This window comes from Scyliorhinus torazame, chromosome 8, assembly GCF_047496885.1.
Source record: "Scyliorhinus torazame isolate Kashiwa2021f chromosome 8, sScyTor2.1, whole genome shotgun sequence".
Lineage (NCBI taxonomy): Eukaryota > Metazoa > Chordata > Chondrichthyes > Carcharhiniformes > Scyliorhinidae > Scyliorhinus > Scyliorhinus torazame.
In genome coordinates this window covers 60,111,300-60,128,611 of record NC_092714.1, presented here as the reverse complement: position 1 = coordinate 60,128,611, position 17,312 = coordinate 60,111,300, and the positions used below count along the sequence as shown (strand labels likewise).

The window sequence follows — 17,312 nt, the reverse complement described above, 5'->3', positions numbered from 1 at the left end:
CCGCCACCCCACTATCCTAGGGCCACGTGCGACCCATGGGCGCGGCCATCTTGCCCCTCGGACACCACGCTGGACGGATGGGCGCCGGCATTTTATCCATCCCTGCCGCCATTTTGTCCATCCCGACCACCATGTGCGACCCATGGGAGACGCCATCTTGGATGGGGCCCCAGGCCCCCAGCACGGCCGACTACACGCTGCCTGATCAAAACCCGCAACTACTTCATCTGGCCTCGGTGATTCTGGACCCAAATCGACCTCGGACACTCGCAACAGCATCGACGACGGTCTTCGTCAACGGCCACAAGACGTTCTGCCTGATTGACTCTGGGAGCACGGAAAGCTTTATACACCCCAACACGGTAAGGCGCTGTTCAGTTGTTACCCACCCTGTAAATCAAAGAATCTCCCTGGCCTCCGGGTCACACACGGTGGAGATAAAGGGGTTCTGCCTAGCAAATCTCACTGTCCAAGGCAGGAAATTCAACAAGTTCCGCCTTTATGTCCTGCCGCACCTCTGCGCGGCTACACTCCTGGGGTTGGACTTCCAATGTAACTTGCAAAGCCTGACCTTCAAATTCGGCGGCCCTATACCCCCCCCTTACTGACTGCAGCCTCGCGACCCTTAAGGTCGACCCGCCTTCCCTGTTTGCGAACCTCACCCCAGATTGCAAACCCGTCGCCACCAGGAGCAGACGGTACAGTGCCCAGGATCGGACCTTCATCAGGTCAGAGGTCCAAAGGCTACTGAGGGAAGGGGTCATTGAAGCTAGCAACAGTCCCTGGAGAGCTCAAGTAGTGGTGGTAAAGACCGGGGAGAAACATAGGATGGTCATTGACTACAGTCAGACCATCAACAGGTTTACGCAGCTGGATGCGTACCCTCTCCCTCGCATATCCGACCTGGTAAACAGGATCGCGCAATATAACGTCTTCTCCACGGTGGATCTCAAGTCCGCCTACCATCAGCTACCCCTCCGTACTAGTGACCGCAAATACACTGCCTTAGAGCCGCCCATATGCTTCGATCATTTTTTAAGGGTTCCCTTTGGTGTCACTAACGGGGTCTCGGTCTTCCAACACGAGATGGACCGAATGGTTGACCGGTACGGCTTACGCGCAACGTTCCCGTATCTTGATAACGTCACCATCTGCGGCCATGACCAGCAGGACCACGACACCAACCTCCGAAAATTTCTCCAGACCGCGGAAATCCTTAACTTAATGTATAATAAGGATAAATGCGTATTTAGCACCGACCGTCTAGCCATTCTAGGCTACGTAGTGCGAAATGGAGTTATACGCCCCGGCCCTGAACGCATGCGGCCCCTTATGGAGTTCCCCCTCCCTCACTGCCCCAAGGCCCTGAAGCGCTGTCTCGGGTTTTTCAGTTATTACGCCCAGTGGGTCCCTAACTACACAGACAAAGCCTGACCCCTAATCCAGTCCACAACCTTCCCCCTGTCGATGGAGGCCAACCAGGCCTTCAACTGCATCAAAGCAGACATTGCAAAGGCCACGATGCGCGCCATCGACGAGTCCCTCCCCTCCCAGGTCGAGAGCGATGCGTCCGACGTAGCTCTGGCCGCCACCCTCAACCAAGCGGGCAGACCCGTGGCCTTCTCCCGTACCCTCCATGCTTCCGAAATTCGCCATTCCTCAGTCGAAAAAGAGGCACAAGCCATAGTAGAAGCTGTGCGACATTGGAGGCATTACCTGGCCGGCAGGCGATTCACTCTCCTCACTGACCAACGGTCGGTGGCGTTCATGTTCGATAATGCACACGACAAGATCTTGCGGTGGAGGATAGAACTCTCCACCTACAACTATGAGATCTTGTATCGTCCCAGGAAGCTAAACGAGCCTCCTGATGCCCTGTCCCGTGGCACTTGTGCCACCGCACAAGTGGACCGCCTCCGAGCTGTCCACGAGGACCTCTGCCACCCGGGGGTGACTCGTTTTTTCCACTTCATTAAGACCCGCAACCTGCCCTACTCCATCGAGGAGGTCAGGACAGCCACCAGGGACTGCCAAATCTGCGCGGAGTGCAAACCGCATTTCTACCGGCTAGAGAGGGCGCACCTGATAAAGGCTTCCCGTCCCTTTGAACGCCTCAGTTTGGACTTCAAAGGCCCCCTCCCCTCCCACGTACTTCCTGAACGTGATTAACGAGTACTCCCGGTTCCCATTCGCCATCCCCTGCCCAGACATGACTGCAACCACCGTCATCAAGGCCCTCCAGGGTATCTTTACACTGTTCGGTTTCCTCACATACATACACAGTGATAGGGGATCCTCCTTCCTGAGCAACGAACTGCGTCAATTCCTGCTCAACAGGGGCATTGCCTCAAGCAGGACGACCAGTTACAACCCCCGGGAAAATGGCAGGTAGAGGGGGAGAACGGAACGGTCTGAAAGACCGTTCTGGCCCTACGATCCAGGAATCCTCCTGGAGGCCCTCCATGCCATCCGGTCACTGCTCTGTACAACTACCAACCAGACACCTCATGAACGTCTCCTTGTCTTCCCCAGGAAGTCCTCCTCCGGGACCTCGCTGCCAACCTGGCTAGCAACACCCGGACCCATCCTGCTCCAGAAGCACGTGCGGGCGCACAAGTCGGACCCATTGGTCGAGAGGGTCCACCTGCTGCACGCTAACCCCCAGTACGCCTACATGGCGTTCCCTGACGGCCGGCAAGATACAGTCTCCCTTCGGGACCTGGCGCCCGCCGGAACCCCACGCGCACCCGAACCATTGCCCCCACCCCCACCTCCCCCACAACACCTCACTGGAGGGTCAGTCCTCCCGCCGCTCCTGCCTAGGCCCTCCCACCCACCGATGCCCCCTACAGGCGCCCCCCTCTCATGTCAACCGTTTGCCCCACCAGCGCCGTCGAGGGGTGACAAAGCTGCCATGGAGGCCAAAGCCACGCTCCTGGAGTCGCAGACGTCCGGACCCCCACCAGAATCACTACTAAAGCTCAGACGATCCAGGAGGACGACCAGGCCACCCGACTGAGTGATTGCTTCAGTGTAACTGTAACTGTAAATGAACACTGAATGTATATATCTTCCACGCTTGTAAATATTCTCGACAGCTCTGTAAGGAGGTATCATGGTACCTCCATATCTGATCATACCATGTTAGATGCAATTGTAACCACTGGCCACCACCCCCGCCGGATCCTTTTTTTTTTAACAGGGGGTTAATGTGGTATCAGGTATTGCAGTACCCGAGAGGCTGAAGACCATTGGTTAAACCTAGGAGTTTGCCATTGGCTGTTTGGTATGTAGCTCGGCCCTGACAGGCGGGGTATAAGAACTGGTGCTGTCCCAGCAGCCCTCATTCTGTACCGAAGCTGCTGGGGAACAGTTCTAGTCTATTAAAGCCTTCAGTCATGTTACTACCTAGTCTTTAATTGTAATTGATTGTGCATCAGGGGGTTGAGAGTCTTTGGAACTATCTTCCTCAAAAGGCAGTGGAAGCAGATTCTTTTAATATTTTTAAGGCAGATGGATAGATTCTTGATGAACAAGGGGGCGAAAGATTATTGGGGTTAGGTGGAAATGTAGAGTTTAGGCTACAGTCAGATCAGCAAAGTTCTTATTGAATGATGGAGCAGACTCAAAGGGCCAAGTGGCCTGCTCCTGCTCCTGATTTGTATGTTCACATGTAAAGAGACCAGAGAGAATTTATACACAAATCTTTGAGGGTGTCGGGGCAGCTGAGGAACTTTTTAAAAAGGCATACAGAATCTTGGTCATTATAAACAGAAGCATAGAGTACAAAAGTAAGGAAATTATAATGAGTCTTTGTAGAACACTGATTTGGCCTCAAACAGGAGTATTGGGCGGGATTCTTTGGAAACCGGTGGGGTGGGCACCTCCGGCGCGAAGGAGTGGTGTGAACCACTCCGGTGTTGGGCCGCCCGAAGGTGCGGAATCCTACGCACCTTCAGGGGCTAGACCGGCGCCGGAGTGGTTTGCGCCGCACCAGACTGCACGGAAGGGGCTTGGCGCCATGCCAACCGGCGCCGAAGGGCCACCGCCGGCTGGCGCGAGTTGGCGCATGCGCGGGAGCGCCAGCGTGTTCTGGCGTCATCCCAGCGCATGCGTAGGGGGGGTTCAGCTCCACGCCGGCCATTGCGGACTGTTACACCAGCCAGTGCAGAAGAATAGAGTGCCCCCACGTCACAGGCCCGCCCGCGGATCGGTGGGCTCCGATCGCTGGCCATGCCACCATGGGGGCACCCCCCCGGGGCCAGATCCCCCCGAGGACCCCGGAGGCCGCCCGCGGAGCCAGGTCTCGCCGGTAAATACCTGTCATAACATAGGCCGGTGGGACTGGCCGAAAATGGGCGGCCATTTGGCCCATCGTGGGCCGGAGAATCGCCGGGGGGGGGGGGGGGGCGCTGCCAACGTCCCCCAACCGGCACGACGCGATTCCCGCCCCCGCCAAATCCCGGCGTGAAGAATTTGGCAGCCGGCGGGGGTGGGATTCACGCCCCCCCCCCCCCCCCCCCAGCGATTCTCCGACCTGGCGGGGGGGTCGGAGAATCCAACCGATTGAGTCCAATTCTGGGATTGCTTTTCCCCACAGACAATTTTCTGGGATCCACTGCCTGAAAGGGTGGTCAACATAGGTTACAAAGTAACTTTCCAAAGAGACTTGTGATGCGCAATCAATTACTCTCAAGACGAAGTGATTCATAACTGAAGGCTTTAATCTGCTAGAACTCTTCCTCAGTAGCTTCGATACAGAAAGTGAAGGCTGCTGGGATGGCAGTGTCACAAAGTGTTCATAGTGCAGCAATCAGTCGATTGGGTGGCCTGGTCGTACTTCTGGAGCGTCTGGGCTTCGGCGGTGATTCTGATGGGGGGCCCGGCGGTCGCGACTCCGGGAGCATGATGTCGTCCTCCCAGGCAGCTTTGTCACCCCTAGGCTGTTGGGGCAAAAGGTGGACGGGGGGGAAAGCGCCTGTTGGGGGCGTCGGTGTGTGTTCGGACCTAGGCAGGAGCGGCGAGAGTACTGACCCTCCAGTTAGGTGCTGTGGGGAGGGTGGGGGCACTGGTTCGGGTGCGCGTGGGGTTCCGGCGGGCGCCAGGTCCCGAAGGGAGACCATGTCTTGGCGGCCGTCAGGGAACGCTACGTAGGCGTACTGGGGGTTGGCGTGCAGCAGGTGGACCCTCTCGACCAACGGGTCCGACTTGTGCGCCCTCACATGTTTCCGAAGCAGGATGGGTCCGGGTGTCGCTAGCCAGGTCGGGAACGAGGTCCCGGAGGAGGACTTCCTGGGGAAAACAAGGAGATGTTCATGAGGTGTCTGATTTGTGGTTGTACAGAGCAGTGACCGGATGGAGTGGAGGGCCACCGGGAGGACTTCCTGCCAGCGGGAGACTGGGAGATCCCTGGACCGTAGAGCCAGCAGGACGGTCATCCAGACCGTTCCGTTCTCCCTCTCTACCTGCCCGTTTCCCCGGGGGTTGTAACTTGTCGTCCTGCTCGAGGCGATGCCGTTGCTGAGCAGTAATTGACGCAGTTCGTCGCTCATAAAGGAGGACCCCCTTTCACTGTGAATGCATGCGGGGAAACCGAACAGTGTAAAGATACCCTGGAGGGCCTTGATGACGGTGGTTGTGGTCATGTCTGGGCAGGGGATGGCGACTGGGAACCGGGAGTACTCGTCAATCACGTTAAGGAAGTACGTGTTGCGGTCGGTGGAGGGGAGGGGGCCTTTGAAATCCATGCTGAGGCGTTCAAAGGGACGGGAAGCCTTTATCAGGTGCGCCCTCTCTGGCCGGTAGAAGTGCGGTTTGCACTCCACGCAGATTTGGCAGTCCCTGGTGACGGTCCTGACCTCCTCGATGGAGTAGGGCAGGTTGTGGGTCTTGATAAAATGAAAAAAATGAGTGACCCCCGGGTGGCAGAGGTCCACGTGGAGGGATCGGAGGCGGTCCACTTGTGCGGTGGCACAAGTGCCGCGGGACAGGGCATCAGGAGGCTCGTTCAGCTTCCCCGGACAGTACAAGATCTCGTAATTGAAGGTGGAGAGTTCTATCCTCCACCGCAAGATCTTGTCGTTCTTAATCTTGCCCCGCTGCGCATTATCGAACATGAGGGCAACCGACCGTTGGTCAGATAATGCCTCCAGTGTCGCACAGCTTCTACTATGCCCTGGGCCTCCTTTTCGACCGAGGAATGGCGAATTTCGGAAGCATGGAGAGTACGGGAGAAGAAAGCCACAGGCCTGCCCGCTTGGTTGAGTGTGGCCGCCAGAGCTACGTCGGACGCATCGCTCTCGACCTGGAAGGGGAGGGACTCGTCGATGGCGTGCATCGTGGCTTTTGCAATGTCTGCTTTGATGCGGCTGAAGGCCTGGCGGGCCTCCGTCGACAAGGGGAAGGTTGTGGACTGGATCAGGGGTCGGGCTTTGTCTGCGTAGTTGGGGACCCACTGTGCGTAATAGCTGAAGAACCCGAGGCAGCGCTTTAGGGCCTTGGGGCAGTGAGGGAGGGGGAACGCCATGAGGGGGCACATGCGCTCAGGGTTGGGGCCTATGACCCCACTTCGCACTACGTGGCCTAGAATGGCTAGATGGTCGGTGCTAAACACGCATTTATCCTTATTGTATGTCAGGTTAAGGATTTTCGCAGTCTGGAGAAAATTGCGGAGGTTGGTGTCGTGGTCCTGCTGGTCATGGCCGCAGATGGTGACGTCATCCAGATACGGGAATGTTGCGCGTAAGCCGTACCGGTCAACCATTCGGTCCATCTCTCGCTGGAAGACCGAGACCCCATTCGTGACACCGAAGGAAACCCTTAAAAAGTGATAGAGCCGCCCATCTGCTTCGAAGGCAGACTTGAGGTCCACCGTGGAGAAAACCTTGTATTGCTCGACCCTATTCACCAGGTCGGCTATATGGGGGAGAAGGTACGCATCGAGCTGTGTAAACCTGTTGATGGTCTGACTGTGTCAATGGCCATCCTATGTTTCTCCCCGGTCTTTACCACCACTACCTGAGCTCTCCAGGGACTGTTACTCGCTTCGATGACCCCTTCCCTCAGTAGCCTTTGGACCTCTGACCTGATGAAGGTCCGATCCTGGGCACTGTACCGTCTGCTCCTGGTGGTGACGGGTTTGCAATCCAGGGTGAGGTTCGCAAACAGGAAGGCGGGTCGACCTTAAGGGTCGCGAGGCCGCAGACAGTAGGGGGGGGGGGGGGGGGGGGGGGGGGGGGTATAGGGCCACCGAATTTAAAAGTCATGCTTTGCAAATGGCACTGGAAATCCAGCCCAAGGAGGGTGGCTGCGCAGAGGTGCGGCAGTACAGACGGAAATTGTTGAATTCCCTGCCTTGGACAGTGAGGTTCGCTAGGCAGAACCCCTTTATCTCCACCGAGTGTGACCCGGAGGCCAGGGAGATCCTTTGATTTACGGGATGGGTGACAAGAGAACAGCGCCTTACCGTGTTGGGGTGAACAAAGCTTTCTGTGCTCCCAGAGTCAATCAAGCACGACGTCTCGTGGCCGTTGATGGAGATTGTCGTTGTAGCTGTTGCAAGCGTCCAGGACCGACTCTGGTCCAGAGTCACCGAGGTCAGCTGAAGTAATTGAGAGTTCTGGTCGGGCAGCGTGTAGTCGGGTGTGCTGGGGGCCTGGGGCCCCATCCATGGGTCGCACATAGTGTCCGGGGATGAAGAAGATGGCGGCGGCGAGGGACAAAATGGCGCCGCCCACACGTCCAGCGTGGTGTCCGGGGGGCAAAATGGCCACGCCCGCGGGTCGCACGTGGCCTTAGGATAGGGGGGTGGCGGTGAGCGCTGGGCGGTCGGGGCCTGAAAGGGGGGTTGCCGATAGTCGCTGGAGACTGCGGGCCTGGCAGACCACCACATAGTGGCCCGTCTTGCCGCACCCTTTGCAGGTGGCGGTGCGGGCCGGGCAGCGCGGGCAGGGATGATTCACCTGCCCGCAGAAGAAACAGCGGTGTCCGGCGGCGTTAGCGGGCCATCTCGCCCCGCAGGCTTGCGGGGTCAGTGGAAAGGTCTGAGGGGCTGCCGCTACGGGGTGCCGCCGTGCGATCGGTGCAAAGGACAGCGCGTTTTTATAGGCAACGTCCATGGACCCTGCCAGGGCCCGTGCCTCTAAGTCCCAGAGTATCCATTGCTAGGAGCCTTCTGCGGATATCAGGGGAGGTCATACCTGTCACGAAAGCATCCCTGATCAAAAGTTCCGTGTGCTCGCTCCCCGAAACTGGCGGGTAGCCACAGTTTCGGCCCAGCACCAGCAGCACCCGGTAGAAGTCTTCCAAAGTTTCCTCGGGGCTTTGCCTCCTAGTCGCCAGAAGGTGACGAGCGTAGACCTGGTTCACAGGGCGGATATAATGTCTTTCTAGCAGCTCGATCGCGGCACCATAATTCTGCACCTCCTCGATAAGAGGGTCGATCCCAGGGCTGACCCGTGAGCGTAGGAGATGCATCTTTTGTCCTTCCGTGGGGGTATTGGCGGCCGTGTTGAGGTAGCCCTTAAAGCACACCAGCCAATGTTTGAAAATAGCAGCAGAGTTGTCCGTGTGGGGGCTGAGCTGATACGGAGATCCATCCTTCTAACTGAAGTTGTAGCAGATTAAATTGATGCGCAATCAATTACTCTCAAGACAAAGTGATTCATAACTGAAGGCTTTAATCTGCTAGAACTCTTCCCCAGCAGCTTCGATACAGAAAGTGAAGGCTGCTGGGACGGCACTGGTTCTTATACTCCGCCTCTCAGGGCGGAGCTACGTACATCAGCCAATGGTAGACTCCTGGGTCTAACCAATGGTCATCCACCTCTCGGGTACCGCAATACCTGGTATTACCACAACTTGGAAATATACTTGAAAAGGAATAGTGTAACATTTTGGTTCCTCTGTTACTGAACCTTCTATCAAATGTACTGCTAAACTTCAATTAGGTTGTAGTAGTTGTAGCTGTCAGCCTTGCATTGTGAATGTAATAAATGCATCCTTTTATATATTTTTTTCTTAAGGCTTCAGGAAATCAGATTAGAAGTTTTGCTGAATTTATTGAGCCAACGTGAAGCAAAACAACAGGAAATGAATGTAAAACGGGTTGACGCAATTTGGTCAAAAGTACAGCAAAGAAAAGTAATGGCTATAAAGAGGATAAGATTGGAGCACATCAAAGGTACTGTTAGCTTCATTTAGAAGAATACGAGTGATTATTTCTGCCTTGACCTGTCTTTTGTTCACATTTTTTCTTGTTACTTTTCATTGTTTCCCTTGTAAGCAAGTAGAACCTCTGCCAAAGCATTATGCAGCTTGCCTTGGTGGGGGGGGGGGTGAGTGCCTGGAGAGATGGGCAAACGGTCCAGCGGTCAGCCCGCCTTGCAGTAGGAAGTGACGGAGGCATCATAATGGTTGTGCGCATAGGTGTTTAATAATAATAATGATAATCTTTATTTGTGTCACAGGTATATAACGCTGCAGGGTTACTGTGAAAATCCCCAAGTCGCTGGAGATGGGGATTTTCTGGAGTCTCTGGCTGGAGTCTCTGGCGCCTGTTCGGGTACACAGAGGGGGAATTCAGAATGTTCAATTCACCTAACAAGAACGTCTTTTGGGACTTGGAGGAAACCGGAGCACCCGGAGGAAACCCACACATTGGGGGAACTTGCAGGCTTCACATACAGTGACCCAAGCTGGGAATGGAACCCCGACCCCTGGCATTGTAAAGCAACAGTGCTAACCGCTGTGCTATTGTGTTTAATGTGCCCCACTCCAGATGGTGTCGCCGTGCCCCCCCCCTCCCCCACTCTCCCCCTCTCCCGGTACCCTCAGTGATCCTCAATGTGCTTTGCCCTCCTACCTCTACTATGATATCTAGGTGTTTCCCCAGGATGCACATCTGAGGTGGAGGCAGCCAGCTGCCTACCTCGGCCTGTGGCCTTCGATGCCCCTGGTGGACATCCTCTGGGACCAGAGGGCTCGGCTCACTTGTCGGCAGCACATGCATAGCCGTGTCGCCCGGTCCTGTGTGCCGACTTCGAGATGCGGCCTCATCAGAGGGGCGAAACTCAGGGGAGCTGGTGGCCACCGTCGCCACTGCATGGGACGGCTTTGGGTTGCCCCACAATGCCCCCTCCTCCCGGTCAGCGCCCTTAGGGCCCTGTGGTTCACCTTGAGCCAGAGGGGCAGTTGGTCGGGCCTAGGCTGCCCCTGCATTATCTGGCTCTGCCAGCCCCGACGGTTCCCCATGATCTGCACCATCATGTCAAGGATTCTCCTCAGTGACTGGGCCATGCTCTGCAGTGCCTCAGCCATGCCCACCTGCGACTGGGACAAGCTCCACAGCACCTCGGCCATTCCCATCTGAGAGCGGGTCATGTCCTGCAGAACCTCATCAAGGGCGGCCTGGTGACATTCCCCAGCGGGTCAGACATTCTGCCAAGACCCTCGGCCATGACCGTCATTTACACCTTCACTCATGGTGCCAATGTCGTGCGCCAGGCTTTCCACTAAGGCCGCCACCCTAGCAGTGTTGGCCTTGGTTGCTACTCATTGCCGGTGCCATTTCCTGCATCCCTAGCCTCTGGGACTCCTCCAAGCAGCTATGGATCTGCTGAAGTGATGCTGAAATCTCCCTCTGAATGTCCCGGCAGTCCCTATCATCTCCATCAGCTCCGAGTATCTATGCAATTCAGGCTCAGCATCAGGCTGGGATCCTGGGATCAAGCAGCTCTCTAACCACTGTCTATGGGGGTTCCTGCCTCCACCTAATGTACATCATCAGCAGTGTGGTGCTCACCAGATTGTGTCCCAGAAGTCTGTCCACTAACATGTCCCACCGCGGTGTGTGTATCTGTGCTGGTGGAGGGTGGGGATGACAGCTGTGCCGCGACTATAACAGTTGCATATTTGGACCTCCCCTCCGAGGTGTTCTCCTCAGTGTCGGAGAGTCTGCCGCCCGGGATGGGCCGGCGCTGTCGGCTGGAGGACCTGAGGGAGAATGGACATGTGGTCAGTGGGAGGGATGGGTCAGTCAGTAAGGCAGCCACAACTCACGTTTGACATTTCCTCCGGGTAGAACCTGGTGTATCCTCACATGTGCGGCGCCCACCAGCCTCCGTGTGGGTGACCAATCTGACCGCGGCCACACCAGTCACCTCCAGGGCACACTCCTCGAAGGGGGTGAGGATTCTTATGTCCGGCACCCCTCCGCCAGTCTGACGGTTATGGGGAGAGCTTTCCCTGAGGAGACACAGAGAGGGCTACGTTAGCCACGAGTGGTTCAGTGGTGGGAGAGGGGGTGTGAAGGGTGGGTTGGGGGTTGTTGAATGGTGAAGGGGGGCGGGGTGGAGGAAGGGCTGTGTGTCACATGGAGAGTTGGGGGTTGGATGTGCTCCCTTAGCGGGGTGGGGGGGAGGGGCGGGCGGGGTTGGGCGTTGGTGTGTATTCACTCGGGCTGCCCAGTTTAAGTCGTTGACCTTTTTCCGGTACTGCAGGCCAGTTCTCCTGATCACACTGCCCGAGCTGACAGCTGCCATCACCTCATCCCAGGCAGCACTGGTTGTCTTGTGGCTGACTCTCCTGGACCATCGGGGGAACAGGACATCCCTCCTGGCCTCCACGTAGTCTAGAAGTCTCCCCAGGTCAGCATCCCCGAATCTTGGGACTGGTCTTCTTGGTGCTATTGTTGCAAGCTGGCTGGGGTTGGCTGAGCAAATGCATCTTAAGTGCTGCTCAACCTTGTTAGGGGGGGTGGGGGGGGAGCTGGCGAGCGCAGTCCTGGAAAATCATCTGGTGAGCCTTCATTTGCGATGTGAAGCCCATGAGGCCTTGTCAAGTGGACTAATTAACGTTGAATTGCATTACCGGCCTTGATCGGCTGAACACCGGGAAGCTTGCAGCAATTCCCACTCGCTACCACACTTAGAAATTTTTCCGGAGAATTGAGCCCTCTATTTTGTTTAGATATGAGTTGAGAATTTTGTGTGCTGCTGGCGGACATGTTTCCCACTGTGGGCGTCATTCTCCGACCCCCCAGTGGGTCGGAGAATGGCCGTTGGCCGCCGTGAATCCCGCTCCCCCCCGGTTGCCGAAGTCTCCGGTACCGGAGATTGGGCGGGGACGGGAATCGCGCCGCGCCGGTTGGCGGGCCCCCCCACTCGATTCTCCGGCCCAGATGGGCCGAAGTTCCGCCGAGAAATTGCCTGTCCCGCCGGCGTAAATTAGAGTACCTATTTACCGGCGGGACAAGGCGGCGTGGGCGGGCTCCGGGGTCCTGGGGGGGGCGCGGGGCGATCTGACCCCGGGGGGTGCCCCCACGGTGGCCTGGCCCGCGATCGGGGCCCACCGATCCGCGGGCGGGCCTGTGCCGTGGGGTCACTCTTTCCCTTCCAACTCCACAACGGTCTCCACCATGGCGGAGGCAGAAGAGACTCTCCCCACTGCGCATGCGCGGGAAACTGTCAGCGGCCGCTGACGCTCCCGCGCATGCGCCGCCCGGGGATGTAATTTCTGCGCCAGCTGGCGGGGCACCAAAGGCCGTTTCCGCCAGCTGGCGGGGCGGAAATCCCTCCGGCGCCGGCCTAGCCCCTCAATGTTGGGGCTCGGCCCCCAAAGATGCGGAGCATTCCGCACCTTTGGGGCGGCGCGATGCCCGTCTGATTGGTGCCGTTTTGGGCGCCAGTCCGCGGACATCGCGCCGTTTGGGGAGAATTTCGCCCTGTGGGTGTGGTGGGGGTGGGGGGGCATGCAGACCCCAGAGCTTATCCTCAATATGGAGAGTAGGCCGGCACCCCACCACCAAGTTTAAATGCCCAATTCAGGGTCAATTAGGCTTGTTATCAAACCTATTGATCCAAATAATATGCTGCCCACGCCATAATACATTTGGTGTGGACAGGAGCAAGAAGCCCAATTTTTATCCTGAAATGGTAAAAGGGTGGAAACGAAGGGGGTTCTCTCTTCAGGGAGATCTGCTCCCCAGTAAAATTCAGCCCATAGTTACAGCTGAACAAATGAACAGTGGATTAGCTGCAATTAAGCAAGAGTGCTAACACATTTCTCATGATGTTGCTCAACGTGATTTGTACAATACGTTGGGCAGAATTTCATTCCAGCTGTGTGGATTCCCGCGAGTCCTGTGTCGCTTCTGTGGAGGAGGGTCAACACTGTTTAAGTGTACTCGGGCACATAACTGGCCAACACCGGGTCTTCAATGTGATTAAGATCCCCAGAGAGTCGAAATATCACCCTGGGACCTGCCAGTCTTTAAGAAACCAGGAGTGCTCAATTGCTGACAACAGTATCAGGCACAGGCTGCTTGCAATTCTGCTCCAAGGCCTACCCAGAGGATCAAAGCTGGATGCCTGGAGTCAGGTGGGTGGGGTGGGGTGGGCGGTGTGGTAAGCACATTGCCGGGGAGGGATTCAGAAGCAAAGGGAGGGGTTTAGTCCTCAATCGATCCCCCCCCACTTCCTTTTCTGATGCCATGTCCCTCGGTTAGTTCTGAGTGCCTTTCAATGAGGGACTCCCCTCCTCACTGGGCCTCAAGGAAATCCAACAGGAGTTTCCGGATTGTCTTCAGAAACCACGGGAGACCCATGTGATCCAGTTAGATCCCTGAACCACCTCTAAATTTCAGTGGGCTCTGGGTTAATTGGCTTTAAATGGCCTGTTTATAGGTCTAATTGCCATTCCTGCTGCCAGCAGGCAAGATATCCTACACCGACCCTTCCTGCCCCACTAAATTGGGGTCAGTTTTCCCAGCTCGAAAATCAGACGCGAATATACTTGCCTAATTCTTCTACACCTTGTTATCATGACTGCTCTGGTGGACTCCACTAAATTAGGCCATAAGATATAGGAGCAGGATTAGGCCACTCGGCCCATCGAGTCTGCTCCGCCATTCAATCATGGCTGATATTTTTCTCATCCCCATCCCCATTCTCCTATCTTCTTCCCATAACTCCTGATCACCTTTTTAATCAGTAACCTGGGCCTGATTCTTCAAAAATGGGGCTTTGTTTTTACGCTGGCGTAAAAACACTGATGTTCTACTCCAGACTTTCCTTAAAATAATATACAGCTATTCACCTACCTGCAGGGGGCTGGCAGTGCCCCGGAGTGCTTCTCGCAGTTTCAGCTGCGGATACGGGCCCCCGCACTTCTGGTTCCGAGTCCGCGTGCGCGCTCGGCGGCGGCCTCCGGTGGCTGAGCAAATGAGATGGCAGACTCAGCCGGCGGACCTGGACCAACAAAAAAGATCCTAACAATCTGCCCCGCCCTGCTCCATCTAACCCGCCCGATCACCACCCCGGCTGCCCATAAGGCCCCCCCTCCCAGTACTTGATCCCCCTGCCCCTCACCAGGGCGGCCACGGACTGAGTCCCAAACGGCCAGACGTGGTTAGAACCACGTTGTCGGGAATTCGGTCAGTCGGCACTGGAGCATCGCTGGGAGGGCGTCTGGCAATGGCCCTCCAGCCGCAACGCGTATATCGCACCCGAGCGGGAGTGGAAATTCCTCCTCATCTCTGTTTTAAAGGATCATCCCAATTGGTTTATAGCAGTGGAAACATTTGACGACCCAACTATTTTATAATGTAATTGACCACCTTTGGTTTAATACGAGTTGACCTTCAATCTGGGCTCAACATTCAGACATTTTTTTAATTGTTCTAACTTTTGATTTAGCACTTTCCCAACAGTAATCAATCACACTGATTGATGGTCGTCAGAAAACCAGCCTTTCAAAATTTTAATTACCTCACCAGTACAAGCACACAAGAAGAGCCCAGCATTGCTAGGGTACAAATAAGAAGAAATATGTTAAGCTGAATTCTCCACCTCACGCCACCAGTAACGGAGGTTCCGATGCAGAGAACAATCCAGCATCGGAGGGGGTGGAAACGGGATCAGTCCCGGACGCCGACCTGTTTCCGATGCTCTGGCTCCCACTACCATTGGGTTCAAGGTTTGTGCCCTGCGCCATGACCCATTTGCATCCAATTACCGGGCCAGGCACCATATGTTTCGGGTCCTCGTGATTCTCCGGTCCTCTAGGCCGGGAATCACGTGGGTAAGAATTGGTGCTGGTCCTGACATGTATGTATTTGACACTGTGGATCTCGTGGTGGGCCAAGGGTGACTCTTTAAGTGAGTTAATCCCAAAGTCCATCGGAGGGTCACCTTTCCAAAATGCAAGATCTGCCCACCCCACCCCCATCAGAGACCCCTAAATAAAGAGATACCCCCTCTCCCAGGGCGCTTCCTGACAATGGTCTCTCTTCTGGGGTGGGTGGGGGCTTCCTGTCTCACTTATGGGGTATCTATGGAGGGGTCTCTTTATTTGGGGGATCTCTTTATTTAGGTCTCTATGGGGGGTGTCCTTATTTAGGGGGTCTCCGAGGAGAGTCTCGTTATTTCAGTGGTCTGTGGGTAGTCTCTTTATTTCTGGGGTCTTTTTGGGGTCCTTTAAATTTATGGGATCTCTATGGAGGGCCTCTTTATTTGGGGGGTTGGGGGGGTCTCTTTGTTTAGGGAGAGGGTCGGGGGATCAGGTCACCTCTGTACTGGGGGAAGGGGGGGTGACCCAGAAAATCCTGTGGGGCAGGCTGAATTGCATTGTGGGAGGGAGGGGCCCCAGCCGCGTGACCTTACTATTGGGCCAGTCGCTCTAAATGGCGACCCGATAGATGGATTGCCTAGCAATCTTTGTCATGCATACATTTGCATGGCTAAGTGCTGGGAATCGCTTCCTGATTTGCGCTCCCGCTGGGGTGCATTTCGGCTCCGGCGGGAAAACACAGGGCTGGATTCTCCAATTTTTCAGCTATGTCGGCGCCATCCCCGCACCGATGCTCCGCCTGGTGATAGCCTAGTAGCTGTGTCACGTAAAGCCCCCAGCTTTACCTGCAGATACGGACGGAGAATGGCCGGGTCACTGGCCGTGAATGCACACGGCGGCCTCCTGCGGCGGCCTCCTGCGGCGGCCGTGTTGTACTACATGTCGCGGACCAGGCCTGACAGTGCCCCCCCTGTTACCCCCCTCGCCACCCCAGGACCACCCCTCGCCGAATTCCCCCCCCCCCCCCCCCACAGGCCAACGGAGTGGCTACCTCCCCCCCCCTCCCCCCCCCCCCCCCCCCCCCCACCCCGATTGTCGTGGCGCTGGACACAGTCCGCCGCTGCTGCCACGCGAGGTCCCCGAAAACTGAGAGGACACGCGACCGGCGCCGTCGGGAAGTCGGCCCATCGGGGTGGGCGTCAGGTGGATGTCCTGAGACCGCCCCAACGGCGTGCGGCGTACACAATGATTACGTCATTTTGGAGGGGGCAGAGCATCTGAGAAAATACGCCGCCCCCGATTTTGGATTAAAAACTGATTCGCCGGCCAATTACCGAACGCGATTTCGGCATCGGCGATCGGAGAATCCCGCACATAGTCTCCCAAACGGAGAATCCGCCCTGTTATATGCCATATATGTCTGTCCTTCACACTTTCATAACATGTTTAAACATGTGTGGCTGACTTTATTATGGGCCACCCTTCACATCATGTTTGAATGAGCCTTTTGCACTCCCTTCTGGCCAAATTACACTAGTATTCCAGCACAATAGTGGGAGAAATCTGGGCATCAAACAGGGTATCATAAGGTTGATCCAATGCGTTCTAGTCCAGCCTCCCATCTTCAAACCTCGCTAAACGTGAACTCATTTGAAAATCTGATGCCTATGTCCTAATTCACACCCAGTTCTGTTTACCCATGTTTCTATACTCGCTGATCCACATTGGTTCTGGTTTGGAAAGATTCTCAGCCTTGTTTTGAAGCCCCTCAATTGCCTCATTCATCCATACCTCCTCCAGCTTTACAGCACTGAGACCTCTCTACTCCTCGAATGCTCGGCTGTTGCACATCTCCGGTTTTCATCACTCCGCCATTGGTAGGTATGCCTTCAGATACCCAGACCTTAGTTTTGAATTTTCTCCCTAAACCATTTTGCCTGTCTCTCTTGTTTCAAGACGCTGTTTTTTGCCTGTCTCTCTTGTTTCAAGACGCTCTTTAAAACCTGTTTAATGACCAAGCCTTTGGTCACCTGTCCTAATATTTCCTAATGTGATTTGGAGTCAAATTTATGGATAAAAACAAAAAGTGCTGGTCAGGCAGCATCTGTGGAGAGAAAGAGAGGCCTACATTTTCACCAAAATGCAGAGTCTCCCTGTCTTGGTGAAAATAGCAAAACTGCCTAAAAATGCAAGTTCCGCCCCTAAACATGGCATGTCTAATTTTTGTGTGGCCAGAAATGAGAGCC

The 17,312-nt window shown here is 55.7% G+C and overlaps 1 protein-coding gene across 4 annotated transcripts in view; it reads left to right on the top strand.

The window, feature by feature from the left end:
* cfap91 (cilia and flagella associated protein 91) overlaps positions 1–17,312 on the top strand; it is a 294,449-nt gene that overhangs the window by 125,001 nt on the left and 152,136 nt on the right. For all 4 annotated transcript variants that reach the window (XM_072513694.1, XM_072513696.1, XM_072513693.1 and 1 more), the window contains exon 8: positions 9,024–9,181. In XM_072513694.1, coding sequence (XP_072369795.1) covers positions 9,024–9,181 — 158 coding nt within the window. The remainder of the gene's footprint in view (positions 1–9,023; positions 9,182–17,312) is intronic.